The following is a 26,935-nucleotide window of genomic DNA, read 5'->3' as shown; positions in this document are numbered from 1 at the left end:
TGTACTGTTTAAGAACGAGTAAGATTCGCAGTGTGTTCGTCTATGTCTCTTTTGTATATGTTAATTTTTGCGCCGTTTCGTTCACCAAAGCACACCACGTATCCAAGCGGAAACTCTTTCGTTCCTGTGTGTTGTTTCTGGCGCCGTTAGATTGAGCAACGCGTCGTTGATTGATTGTTGGTTCTCTCGTTCGTTTTCTTATTTTCTCGTGAATAAAAAATACTTGTCGGAGCGGAGACACGGAGTGCGTTGTACGGTTAGTAAGTTGTGGATGGGAATAACCGCCTTCTACAAATAGCCGCAAAATAAATAAATAAATAAATAAAAAGAGATGAATAGAGAGATCACGTAAGTTGACACCTATGCCGTCCACATCTGCCACTGAAAACAGCGCAACGCCGATAACGAGGAAAGGTGACGCTGACTGTGATGACAAATGTAAGACAAGACAACTGCGTACTCTCAGGATTACGGGTGAAGATGAGCGCAGGAACCCGGATTACCAATTTGTCTCTCGGCGGCGGCAACTGTTAGGGCGAAAGCGTTAGATGCCTCATCAAACGCAAAAATTGACCGTCGGCGTCCCGCGGCATCGGCGTCAACACGAGTGATGCAGAAATCATCACGTGATGCCACAGTATGACGTCACATTTGTGACGTCACATGATGACATCGTCGCATGGTCAAATGTGGGCCAGATGAGGTGCAGAAAGCTTTCGGGGTTGGGCGGGGGATGATCACTACATCGACTGAGAAGGTTGTATTGCGACTGAACGTGTGTTTATGTCTTTGTGTTTTTATGTGTGACAATCCGCATGCATTGAAGCGCAGCCGATGCGCTGCGTACAAACAGCGCATGCTATATACCGCGGCAATACGGTACGCTCCTTTCCCGTTCCCTTTCCCGGGAAGTCCGTCCGAACACTTCGTCGCGCCCCGGCCGGCGAAAAATTCCAAGCGAGTCGAAGCGACCGCAGAACAGTGCCGCACGCGGTCCACAAAACGACGACAGCGTCGCGACGCGCCTCTTTTGTTGCTTGCTTGCAGGTGTGTCGGATTATAGTTATAGTGCCGGACCCACCTTACCAGTCCTTCCACTCTTCCTACCTGTTCGCGGAGGGGCCAAGGACATTGACTCTTTTCTATTATCTGTTTCAGCTGCTTTCTTCTTTTTCACTGTTTTGTTCTTCGTGGGACGCACATATTTTAGCGTCTTTGTTCGCGTAATGTTCCCCCCTGAGCTTATGTGCTACATAACATGCCGCGGATACGTTCGCCGCCGCGAGTGATTGACAGAAGCCAACGACTCTCCTGACGTGCGTGCCGGCTGTGGCGGTGAGTGGCGCTGTCGTCGTCGCATCATCGTTTACCGCCCGCTGCTTCAATTTCCTTCGTCCGAGGCAGTTCGCGAACATTTTCTTTTTTTCTTTTGCTTTAACTGAGTCGGAGAGGCAATCTAGCGCCGATACACGCGAGTTACGAACACTCCCGCGGCGGGGAATGCGGATTTTGCGTACTTTGGGCCGAACCATGCGTTTCTGTCTTATTTCGCTTTAATAATTGCGAATATGCATACGCGATTGGAATGTTTCCATGATGAAATGAACGTAGCGAGAAACAGCAGATACAATATGACTGAAAAGGGCATCTGCTCGAGCTAGTTGATGCAAACTTGTTCTTACTGAACAGCGCTGCAGGAACACACGCAAGAGACGACGCAAGGACAATCTCAAGGACAATCTGTGTGTTCCTGTGGCGATCGTCCCTGTGTCCTCTCCTACATGTGTTCCTGTAGCGCTGTTCAGTAATGAGCAGATACAAGACGCACCTCGAGCTCTTGCTCGAAAGTGAAGTTAATTGGAATAAACAGAGCGGAAACGTCAGCAGAAATCAACTGCGCAAGCACCGAAACAGCATTCATCGCTACATGCAAGCCACACAGGAACCAGAACTCACCCCCCCTCCCCCCGCCACTTTCCTGTCACTCATACCGGTATCTACGACACTGCCCATGTATTTGTCTAACAGTTCTGTTTCTCCACATACCTGCACTTCTCGCTTTCTCTGGTATGGGATCTGGATTTTTTTTTTCGGTGCCTCTTTCGTTTGATCATGAGCAACAAATATTATTCGGCTTAAGTAAAGCCTTTGCTTGAGCTCGTTATAATTTCTGATAGTAAAAAATGACATTCTACAGAAAGCATCTGATGAGGGCAGAAGAAAGACGCCACATCGTTGGTCTAACGTCTAAATATTCTTTGTTAATTTTGACATATTTTGTAAAAGTAGATAGCACATGCAGTGCTCGCTTTTTATCCCCTTTTTTCCTTATTATGTAATGTCGGCAATGATCTGTCAGTATATAAAATAAGGGATAAAAACAGAGCGGATAATCAGCGAGCAGTGGATTCACTCTGAGCGCTGTAGAATGCGTGGAAACCAGGAGGGTCAAGTTTCGAATAAAAAAATTATTGGTAAGGAAATTGTCCAGCGCTGCATCGTGTTTTCTTGTTCCGCGTCGGGTGCTTTCTGCTGGAAACCCCACGCTGATGCTGAGGAAGATAGACGGGCCAGGAATGTTTGCACCACGTGCACCAAATTGTAAGGGCTTTTGTAAGATGTCGCGAGGGCCGAGAAAACGCCTGAAGCCCGGTAAGCTGTCTCGTACCAGTAAAAGATTGATCGCTGAGAGTAGGCCTGTTCGGCCTTCCTTGCAGCTTTTCTCTCTCTCTTCCCCATTCGAGAACGAAAGGGTAGCCGCTCTTTGTCAGTACGAAAACGGGTGCTTCGTTTCGGGGTAGTCGTAAAGTGGGCACAATGCATTCCGATCGCCCCGCCAGCTAAAGCTTTCCGGCCGTACAACTTAAAACGCCGAGTCCCTTGAACTCAGCGACAGGAATGTTCGTCCTTTGTTGGTAGTTTCATTCGAAAACGCTCCACTCGCACGTGCGTCCTCAGCTGTAGTCGTATTTGCCACAGAAAGATACATGCGTACGCACGACAAGGACCAGTGCGATGTTGCGTGCGTGCGTGTAGATCCAAGCGCAGGTACATCGGTGCAGTGGTTTCTCAAGAAAAAATAATACGTTTGGCAGCTCCGCTACTGTGGAGCCTGTGGAAATGCGTAGCGCGGGCAGCCAGCGATCCTCGTTCATAGAGTCCCCACTGCTCCGTTTACCAGATCATCGATAACGCAAATGAGTTCGAGGTAATCATGCAGGGTTTAAGTTCATTATTGCGATTACTTGGTTATTTCTGCTTAATATTTTATTTATTTATTTATTTATTTATTTATTTTAGACCTTGTTCGTTCATTTTAATCCGGTTTTGAGCATTGTCAGCTTCGTTATGGCCTGTATTGAGCGCTTTACCGTGATCGGGATCATGCCACAAGAGATCCATCAATAGACGACAAGCCCCTAAAGTGCTCCGCACTTAAAAAAGAAATGGCGGCAGGCCTATTAATATTTTGAGTTTCACGTACCAATAGCACGATATGATTATGGAACACACCTGTGGCATAAAGGTGTCATCGCTGGTACAGTGGGGCAGAAAACTGCTATAGTAAATCAAAGAGATACCAACGCGTCCCTATCGCGCATACCTTCTTTGCTGCGCACCGAGCGTGGGCTGTCCTCTTGTGCCAGGACTTCGTTCTGTTCTCTCTTACGCACTTCAACGCCTTGGCGGTGAGGGGCGATCCAAGGAACTCGCTCGCGCAAGCCAGCGCTGTGCAAGGCATGTCAAGAGCGAGGCTTCCCGCCTGTGGCGTGCTTGTATGTCATCGGCAGTATACTGGCGCCGATTTGAAATCCGTATTTCCGTGCGGTATTTCCGCACCGCTCCTCCTTTCTCGCTCGTTGTGCTTTTGCCGCTCCCGGTTCCAGTGACAGTGCGTCCACCGAACGTCTGCAGGTTCCTCGTTAAAGGGACACTAAAGGCCGAACCATATAGAGCGTTCTTGCCGGCGTTTTCCCGGCGTTTCGTACGCCGGCGTCCCTCGACGTCGACGCTACCGGTGACGGTGGCCGAAACGTCCACCTCTGGACGGTCCAGACATCACGGGCGGCAGCGTCGACGCCGGAAGCAGTTCGATGGATGAAGGACCAATCAGCGTGCGGCTGGCAGCGACTTCCGCTACGTAACGGCGTCGTCGATGCTGCCAAAATGGCTGCCGCCCGCCTCGGATCTAATAAGTCGTCGCCGCGCACTGTGTGGTCCTTAAGTTCTCAACTGATGCTTGTATTTGACTTAGCTTGTTCCCTAGAAGCTTCGACAGCAAAGTGCTCGTGATATCTTTGAACTCTTTCCGAGAGCCGTACTCAAGTTCATCGGTAGGCTTAGCAGGAATGAGTGTATTGGCCGAATACGTGGCCTCAAAGATGTACGGCAGCTTCAAGCTCAGAGGCCATATATTACAAGTTTGTGGTTCTTCTTAATGCCAATAGCTGGCGCTACAAGTCAAATAAAAAAAAAAAACTTTTCGGTGGCACTGTGACACGTTTTTTTGCACCACAGAACTGCAAATGAGACTTAAAAGCTATAATCAGGAGTATATCTTGTTGGTCCATTGACAGAAACTGTACACTGCTTTACGAGGTGTCAGGTTCATTCCCTCTGGTTACGCTGTGCCACGCTGAGTTAACGCTCTTCATATGGTTTGCCGCCCTCTCTGACGGCGTTGATGCGACGACGCCGAGGGACGCAACGTCAGAAAACGCTGGCAAATACGCTGTATATGGTTCGGCCTTAAAGGCAAATAACAATTTATGTCAGAGTGAAAGCCCAATGTATGACAACTTCTAAAACGGCAATATTATCAACAGCAGTGCCCTACTTACCGAGAAATTAAGCTAAATGTATCGCATGATGAGCGCCACGAGTGGGACATTTTCGAAGTGATCCCGATGACGTAGGGAAGTCGGCCTACAATAAATCACTAGTAATCAAACTAGCAGCAGTAAAAAAAAGAACATTCCGAGCATCAAAAGACGTAATAAAATGCTGTTTGTTCGTTTCCGCTTGATTCATGGAAAACAAAACCTCCGTGGCGTTGCCATGGGGAACGGCGCGCGTGGTTCAAAGGTTCCGTTTTCGCCGAACTGTACCTCGCCCGTCTTAGTGGTAGTTTCGGGATCGCGTACTGCCGTGCGTGTTTTGCGCGCTCGTGAAAGTCGCTCTGACAGAAAGTTCGGCAAAATGCCGCATGCGTGTGATATTGCCGGATGCCCGAATGGTGCACAACGCCAGTGCCAACACCTCCTAGACAGCTTTCAAGCCTGCGCGTCACGTGATGTGACGTCGACGACGTCACATCGCGCCGGCCTACCTCGGCTGCGAGCGCTTGCCGCGCGCGCGCTCCTCACGCGAACTACTGCCTCTGACCGCTCAGAAGAGATCGCCAGGTCAACATGATTTATCAGGGTAACGAGAAATAATGAATATCATGAATGGAATAATATATATTTATTTATCGCAAGCAGGCGCCGTCTGCATAAATATCACAGTGCACACTGTTCTCGGCCCAGATAGACGGCGGCCAGCAAAAAGATATTTCACTTCATACTGAAGATGTGCCAAAAGTACATAATACAGATGTTGCCATAAAAACTGCGCAGCATAAACGGGTGAATGAATGGCAGAGAAAACAAGTTATTGCACTTATTAGAGGCAGACATAGTACATCATATCACAGATAACTATCTGTTCTTTTGTCAAAGCAGGCACAGTTTGCATCTCAATAAAATGAAAGAAAACAAAATATAACACATTGTTGCACCAAAAACATTGCCAAACTTTGGAACATGAAGAGCATACTCCCATTTAAATTGTAGGTTAGAGGAAAATATTGCATTCATTTATCACAGTAGTAGTAACACACAAGACATCATATTGTAAATTCAAGCACTTGTCAAAACGTCGCAATACATAAAACACACTGGTGACTGAAGTGTGAACCATAGTCACACAAAGTCACAAAACTAATTGTACTGCTGCTACAGGTGCAAGCATGTCCTAGAAAACAAAAGTCACACAAAAATCCCAAAACACAAATCACATTGCACACCAATATATCTCTACAGAAAGCGCACAAGAAAAGCATACATAGCTGCGAGGTACCAAACATGGTCCCTCCAACTACCACAGCAGGCACTGAGACAGCTCAGTGAGCAAATGAGCACAACACGTTGACATGCCAAGAACACTTAAAAAGAGATTTTAAAACTATGTAGTCTCATTTAAATACGAAACAAACCGAAAACAAGGCTCGTTGCACAACAGACAGAAGTATGACAAGGAAATCAAGTCGGGACTGTGAAATAAAATGACCTCAGTGCAGTTTCACACAAATAAATGTGGAGAGCGCTTCACCTGGAAAAATCACTTTTCCAGAAAGATTTGGGCCTTTCTGTTTTTTGCCTTCTGTTCCTTCCCAATGCGTAAGAGATCGTTCCTCTGCTTGCACAAGTTGTTAAGCATGATGTTTGCTGCGCAGTTTGCTACTAGCGTGACGAGGAAATCATAGGTGTGTCCATTTTCACACGTATTTATGTCCTCAAGCCTCAGCAGACATTGCAGTGTCAATTGCCGAACGACATTCTTTTGGTTCAGGCCACGGAGAAACTGGGTGAAGTTACTTTGCGTCATAAGCTTTCTAACTACAACCTCTATGTACATAACTACTGTAAGGTTTTAACCGGAAGAATGTGCGCCACCTCCTTGAACGAGCTCAGTAGACTTTGTATCATAAATACATGCACCGAGGTGGCTACTTCATTCGAATTGACTGCTGCACCACATGTGTTCCCACCCTTGTAATCTAAACAAGGCTTGATATGAATCTCGTCAAGCATCAGCGTCACAGTGTGTTCATGTGGCTGCAGATGTTTCAATCTCTGGGAAACATACTGAAGGAAAGTGGCATCAGATGAATCGATTTGTGGGCACATTTGAATAGACGGGCACACATTTCTAATAGTGCTTGGATGCGGCAAGGTTAGTACACTCGTTCTTCTCAGAAACTTGTACGCATGTGGTGATATTGTATGCAAGATGCATGCAAACACCATTACCTGTGCGCTGTAGTGAATACGCTTTGCAGAAAGCAGTAGCAGCTGCTCCTTCATGAACTTTACCACCTCTTTCTTGTCTTCAGTAATGCTACCTTCCAATTTGTCGAGAAGGGATTGTATTGCAAGCGACAGGTGGCGACAACTGCAGCGCTCCTCAGACAGCATGCAAAGGTTGTTCAAAATTTCCAACAAGGAACTTACTTTTTGAACTGAGTCAGGTACAACAGTGCTACCAAGGTTCTTGATTTGTGATCCTTGATAGCAGGCAATGACTTCGAGGTTTTCAAACACTGTCAATGACGCATTCAACCAAGGTTCACGAAAGTCGATGATGTTCAAAAACATCAAGCACTCTTCTTTATGAATCACAGTCCACTTTGGCGACACTGAGACTACTTGCAGGCGAGCCTTTAGTTCTTCGAGGGACGAAAAACGGTCTCTTTCCTGTTCCGCTTCGTATGACGACAGTGATTCTTCAACAGCATGGGCGAGTTGGGAAGCTTCTTTTCGGCTCCTCTTGGCATCAGGTGTTTCTCTCGTGTTGTGGTCTGATACTGAAAGGTAGGACGGGCAGCCGGGAAATATCGTTGGCACAGATCCAGGACGTAACCGCGGTACTGGCAGTGCGACTTCGATAACTCTTCCTGTCCTTGGATCCGTGTACGATGTCGTCCGCTCGATGCATGAAGCGTCGAAATGATCCGCGCACACCTGCACAAACGAACAAACGTTTCATGAACATCTGAGAAGACACTTTTTAAAAGAACTAAGTGCGCTCCCACGGACGACCCCCAGGCGACTATGTGTGAACAAAGAGTCGCCGGCCATCCTTGCTACGAACGTGATTTTGTGGCCGATTCTCATCGACTCTGTGTCAGCGCTTAGCAAGGAACAGCGGCTACACGGTCCCATATTTCATATCACATTGCTTCTACCTGTACAATCAACGAGGATCTGGGACAAGAAGATCACAAATCCTTACCTTAGTGCACGACGTGGGCACGAAATCCTTCCTAGGAATGGCGCGTAGCCATTTGTTGAGAGCGTCGCCGTCTTTAGGGAAGGAAAACACTTGTATCTTCTTTCCCGTCCTGTAGTTTCCGGTACATCCCGGCACAGAACACTTATTAGGCATTGTCGTATCACTAGAACATCACGCACGGAAATGAAATTGCCGCAAAACAACAGCGGCAAACGACAAACGTGACTGAACCGACCCACGCTGCGCTCGCTGCCGCTGCGGCTTCCCCGAGTGTCGGCCGGGCGGAAATGACGTCAGATCGCTGGGCGCAGGCCTGAAAAGCTGTCTAGGAGGTGTTGCCAGTGCTGCAGCAAGGAAACCGGTGTGTCTTTTCACTGGGTGCCGCGGAATGAACCCTTACGCTCGAAGTGGCTTAGTGTAATGCCATTGCGCCAGTGTGCTAAACAGTCAAAACCTCTGCGTGTGTGCTCGCTGCACTTTCGTACTGAGGATTACGAGACTAACCGCAACTTGGTGAAGGCTTTGAATGTGCCCATCCGAGCAAGTCTTTGCCGCAGCGCCGTTGTTGCTACTGTGGGTCCCGCTACTTCCGCTGGGCTGCTACTAGTGTCGGCGGCCGCGCAGTAAAAGCGGGCAACGTTGGGCACGGCAGCAGTGACGTATGAGAGTCGTATTTTCAGGCGGTAGATTTGAAGCGCGCTAACGCGATGCGGACCACTAAAGACGTGATTTTATTTCAAAATAAGCACTTCCTTGGCACAAAAGCAGCGCTACGTGGTTTCTGGGCCGCTATTTCAACAATCAACGTCGACTTAACATTTGCCTTTAGTGTCCCTTTAACAATGCGTAGGCTGAGGTGCAGCAATCAGGCGTGACAACCCCGTAGTAATATTAAAAAAAAAACAAAAACATTTGTTCCTTGCAAAAGTATATTTAGACAGTCTATAGGCACTCTAAAAATGGGTTTATTCTGAATCAATTGTATGTTTTCGTATCGACAAGTATGTTCCCCGAAAAATTAGGAAACAGCAGAGGTCAAACCCATGGATCACGCGAGAAGTTATTCACTCAAAACGTCGCGTGAATCGGCTTCGTAAAACAGCAAAACATAACCAAAGCCATTCAATAACATTAAAACTGTAGTGCGCTAAATCTGATCTCCGAGATAAGGCCAAAGCGGCAAAGGATCATTACTTTAACGTAACTCTATTGAATTTCCTTGCAAATAACCCTTGTAGGGTTCTGGAAACATTTCAGTGGAAGAGTGGCAGTGGCACAACTATCTGCAGAAGAAAAACAACAGAAAGCGGATTCCTTTAACGATTTTTTTCAATCAGTATTCACAGTTGAAAACAAAAATGTACCCTTGGTCAGTTCGCGCATTACCACAAGCATCGATGACCTAATCATTACAGATGCCGGTATCATGAACCTGCTGTTAAAAATTGATCCCAAGAAATCTATTGGGCCCGATAACATTCCGAACGAATTTCTTAAAAGGTACGCGGAATGGAGTAGTAAGTATCTCGGACTAATTTTTAGGAAGTCTTTCCAGCTCGCTAAATTACCTTCAGACTGGAAATTAGCTAAAATCATACCAATACATAAATCAGGAGATAAAGGTATGGTATCCAATTATAGGCCTCTATGTCTCACAAGTACATCATGTAAACTGCTAGAACACATTATTTTTAAACACATCACACTTTTCCTTGAAGGAGTACAATTTTTTCTCCCAATCAGCACGAATTTCTAAATGGTTTATCAACTATTACACAATTGACCGAAGTTGTACATGACGTTGCATATAGCCTCAACAACCGCAATCAAACAGATATGGTCCTGTTAGATTTTTCGAAAGCATTTGACAGTGTATGTCATAACAAATTAATCGCAAAATTAGAAGCCGTCTTAGGTAACAGTCCATTTACCTGTCGGATTAAGGACTTCTTGCTTAATCGAAAACAGTTTGTATTCTTTGAACACGCTACATCAAAAACTGTTTGTGTCGTCAGGCGTACCACAAGGGTCAGTTCTTGGACCGTTGCTATTTTTAATCTATATTAACGACATTGCAATGAACATCGATTCTAACATTAAACTTTTTGCCGACGACTGTGTTATATACAAGGAAATAAATAGTTATACAGACCACCTTGCTCTGAGTGCTTCCCTTAACACAATATCCGAGTGGTGTAAGCTATGGCAGATGTCAATTAACGTAAAAAAATACGCCGTGATTACGACAACTAAAAGAAAAGATCCTTCCCACTTCGCTTATGCAGTCGACGGCACCGTACTGACTAGAGTATACGACCATAAATACTTGTGTGTGACGCTTACTGCAGACCTTAATTGGACCCAGCACGTCGATAACATTACCGCAGCAGCACTACGCAAGTTATTTTTTCTTAAAAGATGCTTAAAACTAGCTCCTACCCCGATTAAGCTGCCCGCCTATAAGACATTTGTAAGACCGATTTTAGAATACGCCAATGTGGTTTGGTTCCCGCATACGAAGACTTAACTTAAGACAACTGGAAGCAGTGCAAAGAAAAGCCATAAGATTTATCCACAACAGGTACAGGCGCACAGACTCGCCAACTAACCTCCTAAGCGCATCCAGTCTAAAAACGCTGTCAGAAAGAGCGAAAGAAGCCCGCCTAAAGTTTTTGTTTCAGATTCTTAACAACAACTTCAGGATAAACGCGTCCAAATACATTTCGTTTTCCGAATCTCGACTTACGCGTCAAAGGCACGCAAATAAACTAACAGAATATTCATATAGTAATGAAACTTTTAAACATTCATTTTTTTCCACTTGCCATTAGGGAATGGAATCAACTACACCCATCTATCCCAAACACCAAATCGTTCTCGGAATTCGCCAATAAAATTGAAGGTACACACAACTAGTATTGTCCCAATCGGATGTCATACTGCCTACTCCTATCTCCCATTAGCACTTGTCGGTTGCCACCTCTTGGCGCAGCTAGGAAAACATACAGGCTAATTCCCTCTTTTCTTTGTCTGAAAATACTTTTCATCGGATGTGATATTACTGCTTCATTGTACAAATGGTGTTTAACACAGTGCCACTTGAGTGATTTGATAAATGTATGCAAGTTGATCGTATGTATTTATGTAACCACTGTTTGTTGTTGTAATATATTATTGAAACCTCTTTTTTTTTTCCTACGTTAGTTTGCATAGTTTATTATCCTGTAAACATTTCTTATATTGTACTGACTTTCTGTATAGCCCTAATGCTACGCTCTCAGCTGAGAGCAGCAGTATTGAAAATAAATAAATTGATTTTTGTAAGGCGTGGCGCTGGGTTGCCTTCGCTGGAATGATAAGCGGCAAGAGAATGACGAGCGAGACAGGAGCAGCGGTATGGTAATGCCGCACCGTATTTCCGTAGCTTGCTACAACTCTTATCTCGTTGCGCATGTATGCGGGAGAGTGCGAGTTCCGCGTCCCCGCGGGCGCACTCCATGCTGATTGAAAGCCGGTAGAGCCATCGTCCGCTCGCTGGTCAGTTCTGCGGCCGTTGTGTCTGTACGCCTTGTTTTAGCCGGCTCTCGGCGGCAGCGCGTGTTGTGTCTTCCTCTCGGCGCGCTGTCCAAGGCCGATGACCGACGGGCCGTGTCGGCGGCGGCCGTCTCGCCACTCTCGCCTTCTTGACAGCCGCTTGCTTTTCAAGCAGGCCTGTTCCATGTTGCACTATGCGGCTATTTACGTGACGTGAAAGACTCCGCACCGTCGCTCATCTTTGCGCTGGCACGCGTCGGCGCTCGCGTCTTGTATACGCCTCGTTGAGGAAGGTTACGCGCGTTAACGTGGCGATAAGGAAAAACAAAAGGCTCTCCCAACCGTATAGAGATGCGTTCCGTGTAACGCGGCCTTCGAATATCCCTTCTTTTGTTTTGTTTTTGGGAAAGCTTAACGTAATTCGTCGCGCGTGCCTCGCAGTAACGCCGCAGCGAGTTGGCACGACAACTAAGACACGTGTGAAAATGATAAATGAAGTAACTTGTGATTGTCGGTTAGCGTTGTAAGAAAGCACGGAAGTCACACTTACCCTGAGGGTTCAGTCGTGGAAGGTGAGAAAAATAAATACATGACAGATCCCACTCTTATCGTGAAGGTATGTGCCTGCTCTAATAAAAAAAGCAAAAGTAATTGATGTTTAGCGAACCTCGCCCTGACGGTATGTTTTGTAACGATCCGAGCGTACACATTATGTACATCTGTTGACTACATTATATGTAGCAAATATATATATATATATATATATATATATATATATATATATATATTCTGAAAAAGACCTAGTGAAGGCAGTCCTGCAAATTTTCCTATGACGTACGCGTAGCGACTTTAAATATACGTGAACTTGATATTTCTGCCGTCATTACGGATACTTGCGCCGCTGCTAGGCCTGGAAAGTTTATAAAAAGAAAGAATGGAAGATTTACGCGTATTTTGTATTGTAATGAAATACTTGCTTTGAATTTGCCGTCAACAGAGATAACGAAATATCAAAACAAAAATCATTTTTAGAAGTTTTAGATGGCTAGCTCTTCTATCTGTAGCGTCCATTTAAATATTCTAACTAGCCCTTAGGTGGTCATTTCCATTCGGCAAGTGCGATTTTCTGCATCCGGCAGAACGGCGCTCGAACCTTAACTGATGCTGATTTGCAGAAGCACGTATGCGAATGCACGCATGACCCAGTGGTTAAAAAGAGGTGACAGCCACAACTTCGCCCTATACCGCAAAAAACGGAAGGTTTGACAATAGGTGTGTACGGCGCCACTGTCACGCATACACGGTACACGTGCACTGGGTAGAGGGCGCGACATGCCACTGATGTATCAACCCAGTTTCGCTAAAGTTGGCCGACAGGGGGAGGGAGAAGGAGAGACGGCATTATAAATAACACTTACACGCTTCGAGGTCTATCGTTCATAACATTCGAAGCACGCGCAACCAGGCGCTTTCAGATCGCGAACACTCTTACAGCTCGTGACAAGAGATTCAGCGTCACGGCGATTGTTTACCACGCCTGCCCAATTTTGCCCTTTCTTCTCGCTATCATATGCCTACTGGCGCTGCTGTCGCGAGGCGAAGCTCCAGCCAACGGTTTTAGATTACATCAGAACGGTTAATTGGTCGAGTTGGTGTGCTTCCATCTTGAACGAATAAACAGCGCGAAAAAACCAGGACGAGCAAAGGAACGACAGGTAACGGCGCTGTTTTTCGGAACTAAAATTTTATTTGGTACGAACAGAGTAAATAGCGTCTGGTTTAGCATGATAAAAACAACCATCACGCATGCGCAATGTAACAAATGTAACAAAAAGCTTAAGTGGCTGATTAGACATGAATATAACTCAAATTATCGCTGAGGTATCACACTTCTGCCTGTGATAATGCTACCGAAGGTTGACTGGTATATATATACACTCGTGACCTTCCAGTGACATGTAAAAAGCCTCCATGATTTCACGTGTGCGCTGATCCCTGTGCCGATGCAAAATTTCCGTCTTATCAAAACTTGGGCTACGAGCACTTTTGCGACAATGAAGAGCCAAATGAGTCCCTGTGCCATTTTTAACATTTTGCGGTAACAGCGCCATTGTCCGTCGTCCTCGTTTTTTCTTGCTGTTTATTTGTTCAAGGTGGTTTTAGATTATTTTTGTTCTAGCTCACCTAAAAAACTCACAAGGTCCCTTTCGCACTTGCCTATCGCGACTCGAACGCGAAATCCATCTTCTTATTTTTCTCATCAGATGATTTATTGACCCCCCCCCCCCCCCCCGCTCCGCATAGCTTTCTGCACCTAACGTGGTTTTATATACTGCCTCCAGGATCGGAGGCATTGAAAGCTTTCTGTAGCTCACCTTGTTTTGCACTGCCTCCGTTATCGGCGCACCTTGGACCAAGCGGCGATGTCATGTGATGCCGTCATGTGAATTAACAAATTTTATCTATCTGTGACGTCATGATGACGTCACCACGTGATTTTTTTGCACCATTCGTGTTGTCGTCGGGGACGATGGTCGATGGCGACGATCGCGTTTGATGAGGCACCTAAGGCTTTCGCCTAATAAACGTTGGCTCCAGCGCACGGTGGCCATTCGGATGGGCGTGCTTATGGTGCATGAGCGCACTGGCGTAAGATCAGGACGGTAACGTTCTTCTGACAGTATTGGGGCGTTACTCTTGAAATGCTGCGGCAAAGAATCGCGAAGGGCGAAAGTCATCGAAGGGCGTAGTTTCATCGCTAATACGACACGCGTTCGCCCGCAATTCAATCGTGTGCTCGCGGTAAGGCGCATATTTCGCGCCGTCTCCTTCTCGGATGAAAGAAGAGAAGAGCTCGGGTGCGTTCTCGTATTTCGCCCTTCTCGGCGTTACTAGCTCTGCTGACGGAACTTGCACGCGCTACGTGCAAGCGAATCTGTCGGTAGGTACGCTGACGTCGCGCGACTGAGACAGATTAAAATTCTATTGATCGTGAAATGGTTCACGGATGCAGCGGCAGTAACCCTTCAGTTCCATGGCCTCGCTGGCATTAGCCGCCCGACTTTCGTGGCTAGTTGCTCCGCTGTAGATCCAAACTGGACATCTGTACCTCCAGAGGAGTGCCAGATTGCACTAGTTCGTTGGCGTTGATTCCGTGTGCTTGTTATTCGCAATGCACACTACAGTGCATACGTACGGTCGCGCCGCGTAGTGGCTGGCGAGAGCGGTATACTTCAGATAGTATAGGCAGTGTTGTCGTGTGTATCTCGACGGGCGGACGCGTTTCAGTTATAACACTGAGATCGCACAGTATGCGGGTATCTTTCATTTCTCCTCGTTTCTGTTCTGTTAACAGGTTCTATTTACGTCACGGAGAAAAATGTTTAAAAGCAACATCATGTGTTGCGTGCTTCAGTGCTTCCACCGAGCTCTGAAGGATGCATGAGCTTCATTTCTAAACACTGCGCTTGCATCGTAGAGATTCGGCAGGACTGTGTAGGAATTTAGAGGGACGCCATCGCGTTAGAAGTGTCATAGAGGATTGCTCTCGGTGCTTGTGCTCACGGGTATAAAACACATTTAGAGAGGGATGCACGAAAACTCTTTATCTGCATCCCTTTGTGGTGAACGAAGTATGCGGCGATCACTGCGGCGTACATATTGTCCCTTGAAGTTGCCACTACAGACTTTCATATATGTAGACATCTTCTTCAACTGTAAGGTATATTGGTTAAAATTGCCGGGTACCTCCTCAGAACGTTTCAGTCGGGCGGGCGACTGAAACGTTCTGAAGCGTGTGCTTTATTCCGTATTATTTTTATGCCGAATTCGCTTATTGGACTTATATCATTGCTAACAAAATTTAGAATCGTGCCCACTTCGGCTGTCATTCAAACGGCGTAAGGAAACCGCAAAAACTTGTGACGTCAAAATTATGAGTATTGCGATATTTTGCCTAACACATTTTTCAAATGTGCGGAATAGCCGGCGAGTGCCCCCGTTCCGAAAAAAGAGTAGAAAACGGAAGTGAATTTGGGTCGTAAATAAAAAAAAAACAAAATAAAGGAAAAGGCACGACAGCCTTTACACGAACACGCCACTTGGTGTCATCCGCGAGGAGCGCTAGCGGCGGGGTCGCCATTTTTCAGGTCCGCGCACTCGCCGCACGTGCGAAAAACTCGCTGCACACGCTGTGTCTGAGATCCTTACGGCGACTTGGATGACTAGAGACGTCCGGAACACCTCCTGCACGTCGACACACGGACAGCACGTACGGTGCGTAGAACGGACCTTCAAAATGGTGTCGCGATGGTGTTGCCGCCTTGCGAATCTAGGCTCGGTGCGTACCACCTATACGCAAAGAATTGTTCTCTCGCTGCCAGCTACGGGTACTCAGCGTCAGAATAATTGGTCGGACGCCCTTGTATAGATTTCGCGATGGCGTACTATCGAGCTGTTTGGTCAAAATGGAGTCTATTGTTGTTTCTGGTTATGTAGGGGAAGAGACGCTTATTTCTGCAGCCCAGTCGGGAGCACGGCGCAGCGTCAAGGAGTCTATTAGCATGCTACGGAAGTACGGTACGCAAATACAGTAAGGCAGTACGGTAGCGCTCCTCCTGTCCTGGTCGTTGTGCTTTTGCCAGTGAAGGCGCCCCAACTCCACAAAAGCTTTTTCAAGAATTACTGTGAGGTTGTCACGCCTCATTGTTGCCTGTCAGCCTAATTGTTAACGAGGAACCGGTCGTTCGGGGGACGCACTGTCACTGGAAGCGGCTTCGGTATGATTAGTATGGTCATGCGATGCGGCGTTTTCGCGGCTTTCGTTGCGTCCCGTGTTCAAACAAGTGCATGCAGCGGGCATGTACCGGACGATTTCGACCAATCAAGGAGCGCTGTCTGTAGACCCGGAATCGAAACGGAGCAGAATAGTTTTACGTTATTGTCCGGGTGGCTCTGTGGCTTCCTCGGTGTAACCTATATAGTTTTTAAGGTATACGCACAGCCATTCTCAAGTCGCTCGTTCCGAGTCGCCCCTCTTGCGAGTCGGTCGTGACTCTCGGGATTCCCCTCGTCGTAATACTCACGCCTGTTGTTACATAGTTTCGACGTCCTCACGTTTCCTTGTCCCTGCAACGCCTGCGTATAGGTCCGCAATTTTCTTCGGCGCATGCCGCGAAGCCCACTTCTCGATGGCGACCCGGCGTCGTTGCTTTGCTTCCTGATCACCGGCGCCCCAATATGGCCGCCCTCATTGTATTCAATAACGGCCCGCATTTCTGCAGACCACGCCGCCGCGCAACGAACCAGGAAGAAGAATGGCGCGGGGATTATGGGCTGCAGCTATTGCCGTAGCGCAGTTCAAAACTACCCGCCGCCGCTGGCTTGCAAGCGCCCGCAGTAATTGCACGAAATGGTTCATCACGTCCAGTTCCCGTGCTCCTAGCGGCGCACGTGCTCCTCCCGTATGACGTCGGCGGCGGCCACTTAAGTTTCTGCGCATGCGCGTCTCTGTGTAGTATGACAGCGCCCCCTTGGTCTTGCCCGTGCTGTTTATTCGTGTCGGCGTATTGTAGCTATGGCTATGCTGTATGCGTGTGCGTAGACTACTGTAGCCTGCGCCCTGTCCACTCCACTTTGTGTGCCGCTTCTCGCGGAGTGGCCCAGTTCGCACGCGTCCTCGGAAAAGCGTGACGCCGGGTTCGCGTTCCTTGCAACGTGAGCGGAGTGCGAGGTGTTGCGAGATGAGAGGCGGCGAAGGGCTGCTCTGGCAACAGCGTGGTGCGTGTCCCTTGGATGTGCATCCTGCCCCCCCCCCCCCCCCCCCTGGTACTCTTCAGCTAGAGGTGATGATTGCTATAGCGCGAACTGATGACAAGGACAAAAGGCAGCTACGATGACGTCCTTGTCCTGAGTTCGCGCTATAGCAATCATCATATGTCATACCAACTAGCCCAAGCCACCACCCTTCTCGGCTAGAGGCTCACAGCAGCTTGCGCGCTGAAGCACAGCTAGCCACAAAAGTTTACGGTACCTGTTTCCTACAATCACCTACAACGAGCCCCGTACCAAGAATTTTTTTCTGGGGAGGGGGGAGGGGTCCATTTGCTGAAAACGTCGATTAAAAACTACTACTTCACCAAAATTTCGGGGGGGGGTGGGAGGTGGGGGGTGGGAGGCCGGCCCCCTAGGACCCCCCTCCCCTGGCTACGGGCCTGCCTACAACCTACATCTCCTACAACCACCTTACTGCCCCTTGAAAATCTATACTAATCTCGCTGAAGACTAATGACAAGATAAGCCCATCCTGCAGATAGTGCAATGTGGAGCTGACACGTTTTTATAGAAGCTTGGACAGATACGCAAGTAATATGTGCAGCGAGTCACGTCATGGAACGTTGCGCATCAGCAGCGAGTAAGTTGGATGTTCATCGCAAAAATTACAGAAGATATGTACGCAGGCAAGGTTTGGTCGCTCCCGAGGTTCACATTTTTCTTGGTGGCCTTGAGCCATCCTGGGGGCACATAAAAAGGGTTTACAAGATTATGAGATCCGAGAAAGGACGACACGCAAGAAGATACAAGGACTGGTTGTGGGTGCTATGCAATGAAGGGAAGGACCAGCACGCGGGTCGTTTAGAGTTTGCAAGGTCAAGGAAGGTCGCTGAACAGGTGACTGAATTTTTGTGGCTGAGGTCAAGATTGTGCCTACCTAAGCGAGAACGACGCAAGGTGGAGCCGGTAGCAGTAACTGTTCTGGGTGATATAGCAATACCGGAGGACGTGACGTCTCTGCTTCAGAAAGGACCGAAGTTCAGTTTTGAGCCGCCCTCCAAAAAGCACCAACTGCTTGCGGTGGCACGGCGCATTGGTGAACGTGCTGGTGAGACCGAGCGGGACATAGCAACGAGCGACGCTATAGACCTTTTCACAGGAGCAGCCTCGAACCAGTCAGCTGCAGGGGTAGAGGGTATGCTCTCAGTGTTGCCATCCTGCTTTGGGCTGCGCCACTGCCGTGTTTGTGTTGCTTTGGTATGCGTTTGTGTGACTGTTGTGCGCCCGTCTCCGATACGAAATGACTACCATGGCAGAAAATTTACTGCATTCGCACAGCAAGTCATCTGGCCATCACTGTGTCGTGTACGAGTGAACGAACAAGCAGCAGAAGAGCAATATTTTAGGTGCAATCGTGTGTCCGCAGCACAGTACGCCACGCGATGAGTGCAAGTGTGGCATGTTCGCGCTGCATCGTTTTAATTCGTCGCCTGAATTGCGGCAGCAGTGGCTGGCTTCAGTAAATCGGAAGAACTTCTGCGTGTCGCCATACGCCTCTCTTCCCGGTATTTCGTTGGCGGCAAGAAAACCGACGAGAACAACGTTCCCGTGCAGCACCCTGGATAGGAGGGTACGCAAGCCACTGATGACTCACCTAGTAACTAGTAAGAATGTTACGGATTCGTACTTTATATCGTCTATAACACAGTGCCCGACACGGCTGCAAACTCCGCCTTGTCCGGTTACGCATGTGCAGCCTGCGCGCGCCGTACTTCACCGGAGGGCCTCGCGGCAACCCACGCGCGATGGGATACTGTTCACGGCTTGCGACGGAGCGACGGTGTCACATTCCCCTTCACCAGCACGACTTTTTCCTTCACATTGTGCTCCAGTGACTGACCCACCCAGCCATACTGCACGTAGTTGTGCGACTCCAGTGCCTCGTAGTTGCACACCTGGCAAAGACCCCACACATTCGCCTCAACGATATATTAACAATGTTCACTCTGCCGTATTCCTGGCCACTCACACGTGTCCTCGACCTAGTCTTCGACGTCGTTGGGGTGAATGTAGGTCAAGGTATCTGTGAAGAAGAAGGATTGTGCGGTGTTTACAGTTCACAGCTGACAAACTTACGCGCCGCGAACGAGTATGCGCGGAGGTTGAAACTGATGAATGATCCGTAGACGTTTAGTACGCCAATAAAGGAAATCGGTAGACAGCTGCAAGAACATTCTAGTTATCGATTATTAGCACTTCACGCCGTGATCGACCTTCTACTATACGCTTGCTGCTACTGGTACCGACGACGAAGCACTGCCGTTCGCAGACGCGGAGCTCATTCTTGCGTTGCAAGCGCGAGTGCGCGCCACTGAACGGTTCAGACAGCGACGAATCGGTCAGTGGCAGCGACGATATCAAACAAAACAGTTTAACGAAACGAAAAATCAGCAAACACAGGCTTTAGCAGAGATCTCACACCAATGAATAGCGCGCCGGTTCGAGTACGCGCAGCCCAAGATGGCGATTTCGCCAATCTCGCACGTTAGGCGGCGCGCATTTCAATATGGCGCCCCCCTGGCGTGAGAATTTGAAAAGGTGTATAGATGCGCTACTTTGGACAACGAAATCCAATCATCACCAAACCCTTCCTTTCAAAAAGATAACTGACTTTTTGCGGCAGAATGACTTCCTGGCAGTTCAGGCTGATAAGGAGGATGGGTTCGTAATCCTTTCCAAGGGAGCCTATCGTGAAAGGGCCATCAAAGCTGTCGAAAAGAACTTTAAGGCAGTTGCCTTTAACGAGAAGCAAAAAGCCCTTGCTCAACTCAACTTGGACGCTCTTCGAAAGGCGACGAGCAAGGCTGAGGTGGGTGTTTTGGAACTTTTCTTCTCCGGAAAAACCCACAAGCCTGAATGCCCATTTAGAGCCATAGTGTCAGAGAAGAGGACGTGGCAGATGCAAGTTGGCAGCTTCCTTCAGCGACATTTACGCATGCTCCCCCTTGATGACCCTTTCCTTGTGCGCAGCTCGGCGCAAGTTGCGCGGTTGTGTATGCCTTTTCGCTGGATGTGGAAGATTTGTACTACTCTTTACCCCATGACGGTTTGCTCAGTGCAATTAGGGATAAGATTGAGGACTTCGGGGAGTTGAAGTTCACCTGTGCCACTGGAGTGAGTAGTGATAAGTTTCTAGAATTATTAGAATTTCACCTTCAGTCCACAGTGGTTAATTTCGAAGGTCAGCTTTTTGTACAGCGCAAGGGTGTCTGTATAGGGTCCTCGCTCGCTCCGATTCTGTCTCACCTGTATCTCAGTATCTTTGACAAACGTGTCAACAGCTCTCTTGCCCAGTCTAACCCGGTTACCGTTCTCAGGTATGTGGATGACTACCTCGTCGTTGTTAATGAAGTGGCAGGTCCAGTGCTAGAGCGTACTGTAGAAGCAATAGAAAGTACCTTCAGAAGCACATCGCAGGCGCTAAAATTCACGTGCGAGCGGCCTAGTGGTGATAGCATTCGCTTCCTAGACTTGAAGCTAACTTTGATGAACACGCATGTGTGCTGGGAGTACAGGCCACGGGCGACGAAGCGGCTGATTTCATATGACAGTGCCCATTCTAAGTTAGTGAAGAGGGGTGTCGCAATGACGTGCTTAAAGGAAGCACTAAGTAAGTCATGCGCACACAGAGTAGAATTAAGTTTCGAGAATCAGGTAACCAGGCTGACCCAAGCAGGTTTTCCTTCATTTTTAATTTCCAGCGTTTGCGAGAAGCTTCTTCAAAAGTTCAAAAAGGAAAGGCAGGCGGTTATCACAGAAAAAGTAGCAGAAAAAAAGAGGGTGCATGTAATTCCATATTGGCATAGGATTTCGCACAATTTTAAGAGTGTTGCGCAAAGGCACAATGTGAATATTGTTTTCAGTGCCCCATGTAAATTGTCTAAGATTTGTCCAATGATAAGCAAAGAGAGAACGGATCCCTGCACTAAGAAACACGCGATACAGTACACCCAATGCAAGAAAGATGTAGTCTATGAAGCGCCGCTGACATGCAACATAGTATATATAGGTCAAACGGGACGCTACTACAATGAGAGGGCACGTGAGCACAACTGGACTGTAAATAACAACGCGGGAGGGCATATGTCGGAGCACTGTAAACGCTGCAACTGCCGACCAATTTTGAATCAGACAAAATTCTTAGCACGATCTGGTGATAGATTAGAGAGGGAGATCGTCGAAGCGTTTCACATTGCGCGTGCCGGAGACAAGTGCATCAGCCGCGCGTCAGTAGCACTCCAAGAAAAAGAGATTACCTTCATGTCGCGATAGGGCCTGAGCATGTGATGATGTGACGTGTGGTTTTAACACGTATAAGTATCAGTGTTTCCTGAAATAAACTTCAGTTGATAGTTTGCGCTTGTCTGTTTAAGTGTTCCTTTCTTGTCCTCGTGTACGTTGCGCAACGTTAAATTTACTATATATTGCTGCTTTACTGAACGGAGCATATTACTGAGCCGAACATGTTAGTCTCGTTTCATATGTATAGTGGCGCCTAATATGGGCTGCGTAGAAGGGTACTGTTTCGGGGGATTCGATAACACATGATAAAGAAGTATTTGCGCACCACTTGAAAGCGAGGACCAGATGTTAGGCACCGGCGCGAACATCTAAAAAAAGACAGTAACCAGACATATGGTAAGGCAAGAAATAAATAAGTGTAAACGAAATACAATAGAATATCGATGTCTTGCGCATGCGTCGATCTAGCTTATACACTAGTCTTGTTCAAGTAGCGCGGAAATAACATTTTTTCATTCGCTACATACTTGCAAACAGGTGCCATATTTAGTCCAGCGTATGCACGTGGCACTCAAAGGGTCTCCTGCTCGAAGCTCTTTAAGGCGTGTGCCGACTGGTGGGAGCTACGTGCTGTATAAGCGGCGGGTGCCCTAGTCCCGAAGCGGCGCTTCTGGGCATCCTCCTGGAAGGCAGGGGGTGTCTCATTTAATAATTCGTTTCCCAGAGGATAAGCCCGGCAGCTCGCCTGAGAGAAACACAGCCTCACGAAGCCCCTTTAATTCGCGAGTTCGTGGCCTGCGTGAAAGGAGTCGTTTATCTCCCACGAGCACCATTAGTTTCGGGGTAACCGCAACTGCCGTCCATTACGCGGATGTCGAAGCGTGCTTGTAGCGCTTGTGTGCGTTCGCTTGCGTGCCGAAAGCGTCACGAGCGTATTGCAGTGTTTATATCCCCCTGCGATGGCGGCTTCGCCGCAAGCTATTTCGGCAGTCCCTATACTGTATCATTTGTTCTACAATACGGTTTCTTTTTCTGGTGGCTCCTCTTGTAGCCGTACACTGTACACTATATAGCCGTAGCCGCAGTGTAGCCGCACTCAGCAGAGTAGCCATAGCGGCCGTATACGCATGCAGTACTCGTATCAGAAGTCACAGTGTTGTTCCCTGCAGTCGCGGCAGTATATAATATGCGCCCACCGACGATTCTAACCGAAAGCAGCCGTTATGTGCATTGTTGCCGAACATCCTTTGTAATATACACTCTAAGCCGCAAAGGTGCGAAATGGGAGTAAGTGCTGCATTTCGTCCCCGCAACCGGTAGTTCGTCCCCGCAGGGATTAACTGCAAGACGAGGGTGCCGTGTGCAAAGTGAGGGAGGAACTGTTAGACCACAGGGAGCAACGTTTACTCCCATGGAACTTTCCGGCGCAGTGGCGAGTCTGGCGACCTCGAACGAATGGTCAGCATGCGCGTATTCAAAGAGTCCGCTAAAAGAAATGAACTGTTAACAGTTTATTTAAGTGTAAAAGGTCTTTGTCAACTACGGCAACTGCGGCAGAAGTAAAGTAATATCGTTCATATGGCGTAATAATAAACAAATGTGAAAAAGCTTTCACACACACACACACACAAAAAATGTGCTCGCGCCCAAGCTGTATCAATGCGCGGCGTGGTGTTCTCGTCGTATGCACGGCAAGCTAGGACTCTGCGGTTTTGCGGTGTGTTGTGGATGTGTTCTCGTTTCGTGGTTGCGATTGCTGTCACTTGTGGTGCACTGAATCATCTTTGCGTTGTGGTAAACGTGATCTGCTACTGGAATGAAGTGCTACCCTATCGAAATGCTACGCGCCGACTGGGACATCGCCTGAGAGGTGAGTGTAAACAAGGCTGCCATCACTCCGCGTGATTTTACCTGTGTGCAGTTGATATGTAACGATCACCGCTTGTTTAACATTCACGTTCTGCGCGAACAAAACACGCATGATTGATGAGCTCGCGCGATACAGCGTCGCGAGTGCGCCCCGCCTGCTATAGAATTACAAACATGATGGTTGGGCCATCGAAACATGGTAACCTCGGTGAAGGCTCAACATTAGCTGTATCAAGTACAGCTGTACAAAAATAGCTTTGCTTTCAGTGCTGCCCAAATAAGCGTTGTTTATCAGAAGTATTCGCGACTTTTTAAAAGAAAATTCACGTAAACTCCGCACATCATCTTCTATAGCAATGTAAACAAGTCATTTGGGAAGATTGGCTGTTAAAATAGTATGTCTAGCTAAAGGCTTAGCACCGCTAATACGGGCAGTCGGCGACGGCATCGGCGATTTCACTCGTTTGTAGCGATGCTAGGAATCATTTATTTTTATATCTCTCAAATGAAGAGCAAGCTTCATTGATAAATAAGTGGGCCCACTAGCGTGTCGCTGTGAAAGCGTGAAACGTTAAACTCGAGGACGGGTTTTTCGAACTTCATACACATTCTGAACTGTTCCATTGCACTATATGACAGGTTTTGTGAAAGAGCAGTTTTCGTCTAATTTTTACGCATGCAGCATTTCTAACAGACGCCTTGTGACGTAACTGCAAGTGCACGAACAGTTCTGCCGGAAATATTAATGCTTCTGCAATTACTTTTTCAGGAAATCGATGAATGAGAGCGTTGCCCCTCCTGAGAAACGTCTTCAACATCTTGCTGCTATATGAACACGCTCTCAGCAGCTGTCGATGGTGCTGTTGCACTTCCTGACGTCGGCTGGACAGCATCCATTCGGATAAAACATTGCACTTTTCATTGTCTCTTCTATAATGCAGAGAAGCCTTCGTATCTTCTGCATTCCACAAAGTTGTTCAATTTATGTGTACACACGATGCTGCAGAATTGACATGAGTCGTTGAATAAACTTGGTTGTTTCTTTTGACGTTTTCGTTTTTTTTTTGTCATTAAACAGACATTTTCACTGAACGATATAACCAACCGTTTTCTGTACAGTGAGAAGCGAGCAAACTTGGCACGTCGACGGGAGCATACATGAGACCGTTTATATATACATATATACATTCATCAAGCGCCCAAATTCGCTCGAAACACGCACGCAGAAAAACCAATCCAATGCATTTTACAATTTTATGAACGTGATCACCGAATGGTTGCTTGCGAAACACTGAAGGCTGAAGTCTAATATAAGGAATCTTGCTACTTTGACTAACATGGCAGAACGCGCAGCTTCCAGACGGTGCCTGTACGTATATAGCCCCGGTAATATTCACTCTGCTGCGTACTGGCATGTGGTATAGTGGTTAGCGTACGCGACTGCTGATTCAATGGTCACGAGTTCGAATCCTGTGTGTTTGTTGTGAATTTTCTGTAGTTTACTTCTGAATTTATTTCTGTATATTAATTGTGTATGTCGTCAAATGCGTGTATCAACCTCCAAATTCTCGGTAATTCAACCAGAAACTGTAATAAATTGATTTTTTTTATCCAGAAGGAGCAACTGTTAGTCCCATCAGGGGTAACAGTTCGTCCCTACGCAGCTACCATGCAATAAATCAGTTACTCCCTAAAGGGGTAACTTTTACACCCCGACATTTCGTCCCTCAAAACAACTGAGGAATAACAGTTCGTCCCCTGGCAGTTACTCCCTAAAGGACGAATCGTTCATCCTTTAGGGAGTAATGGTTGTGGCAGTGCAGTTACCCCCAAAAGGACGAACCACAGACCCTTTTTCGTCCTTTGCGGCTTAGAGTGTAGGTCACGCGCAACAGACACTGTTACAATATGCGACGTAACCGGTTAGTGTATAACCTTAAAAGCAGCTATAGGATGCCACGAGAGGGAGCCGCACACGTCATACCCGTAGCGGTAGCCTGAGTATATAGGCGATTGTCATAGACACGACCGCAGCTACAGCAGGCTATCGATGATGTAGCCAATGTGTAGCTTCATTAGCCATATAGCACGGTACGCAGAGATATATGCTGTCGCCTGTAGGGCGAGGAAATAAGTGTTGCATCCATATCACGGTATCTCGTATCCATCTTCATTCTATAGGTATTGTTAATGCGAGTTTTAACGCCGCTTACGGTGTGCTCGGTGCTGCTTTGGCGTTTTGAGCGTTTTCTACTGGTTTGCGTTAATCATTTACGCGCATATGCGCGCATAGTATTCGGTTCGATGCACCCTGCTCAGAGCGTTGTACCCAGCGAGCGCCGAAGGGAAGCCATCTTTTTATCGGCGCTCTTCATCGGTCAAGGAGAGGATGCGGAGGAAAAGGGTGCTATTGTGCGTGCCTTACATACAGAGTTGTCTATGCCGGCCGTGCCGCATTGGCCTCGTTATGGTTGGCCGTCCGCCCAGTGGAGGTGTTAACAGCGAGCGAGCCTCTTCGCCCCTAAAGAGCGAAACCTGCCCGCGGCATGATAACGGCGGCCACTCCTCGACCGCGTGTTATCCCTTGTATGAAGATTGCGCTGGAGAAACGCTTGGCTCTTTTAGAGAACGGAACACTGTTCTCCCTTCTTTGTGCGTGTCCCTTTTGCGCTGTTAACCGAGAACGTACAACCAACTCGGCCATTTTTTTTTTATCCTTATTTCTTATAGCTCGCCGGGCCAACTTGTTAGCAGTACGTGTCTCTTGCCGAGTGGTTTGAGTGTTGGTAATGTTGCGGTGGCATCACTTATCCCCCGCGTTGCAGGCGCACGTTGTGCAGTTCAAGCCCATATAGATCACTTGCACTGACGTCACTGAAACCGCCATGTTGGGATCGCCAACATGGCGGAGCGCGAGGATTGTGTTATCACGTCAACGCTGTCAGTACGCCGCATGCAGGTTCTTTTGTTATTCATGCACGGAGGCCAAAAACGTTCCAGCGGCGTTGCTGTGACATTGAATGAGGTTAAACTTCGCATGATCATGCTGCCTTGACGTCATCGAAGCCGCCATGGTAGAGTACCAGTACGCTGAGAACCTGGGACCGTGACGTCACGTGCAAGCTAGCGTATACAGAGGCCTTGTTCGGGCTGGTATATATGCCGCTTTCCTTTTATATGGGGCTGTCCGGTCATTTGCCCCGCGAAGGCGCCGCCAGCTTCACTTGTTCTTGTGTTGTTGATCTTTTGTTTTGTGTGTGGTACGGTGCGAGAGAGGAGGGCCGCGCTGCTTTGCCAACGTATTGTTGGCTCGTGTCTTTAACTTTTTTGATATTTTTTCTCAACATCATCCCGAAGAAAGTGCTTGATTTCTCGAGCTTCGCTTTGCGCGCAGTTTCCTTTG

At 47.7% G+C, this 26,935-nt stretch overlaps 2 protein-coding genes across 2 annotated transcripts in view; one reads left to right on the top strand and one right to left on the bottom strand.

Annotated features, from left to right (window-relative positions):
* The window catches only part of LOC119402372 (GAS2-like protein 1), a 254,228-nt gene that overhangs the window by 21,078 nt on the left and 206,215 nt on the right, over positions 1–26,935 (top strand). The window lies entirely within an intron of this gene.
* Positions 6,681–8,280, bottom strand: LOC119403555 (uncharacterized). The gene is made up of 2 exons (XM_037670484.2): positions 8,056–8,280; positions 6,681–7,784 (listed from the first exon to the last, which is right to left on the bottom strand). Exons 1-2 carry the CDS (start codon positions 8,206–8,208, stop codon positions 6,681–6,683), a joined length of 1,257 nt encoding a protein of 418 aa, XP_037526412.2. The 5' UTR covers positions 8,209–8,280.

Source organism: Rhipicephalus sanguineus, chromosome 8 (genome assembly GCF_013339695.2).
Source record: "Rhipicephalus sanguineus isolate Rsan-2018 chromosome 8, BIME_Rsan_1.4, whole genome shotgun sequence".
NCBI lineage: Eukaryota > Metazoa > Arthropoda > Arachnida > Ixodida > Ixodidae > Rhipicephalus > Rhipicephalus sanguineus.
This window is presented reverse-complemented; position numbering and strand designations above follow the sequence as displayed.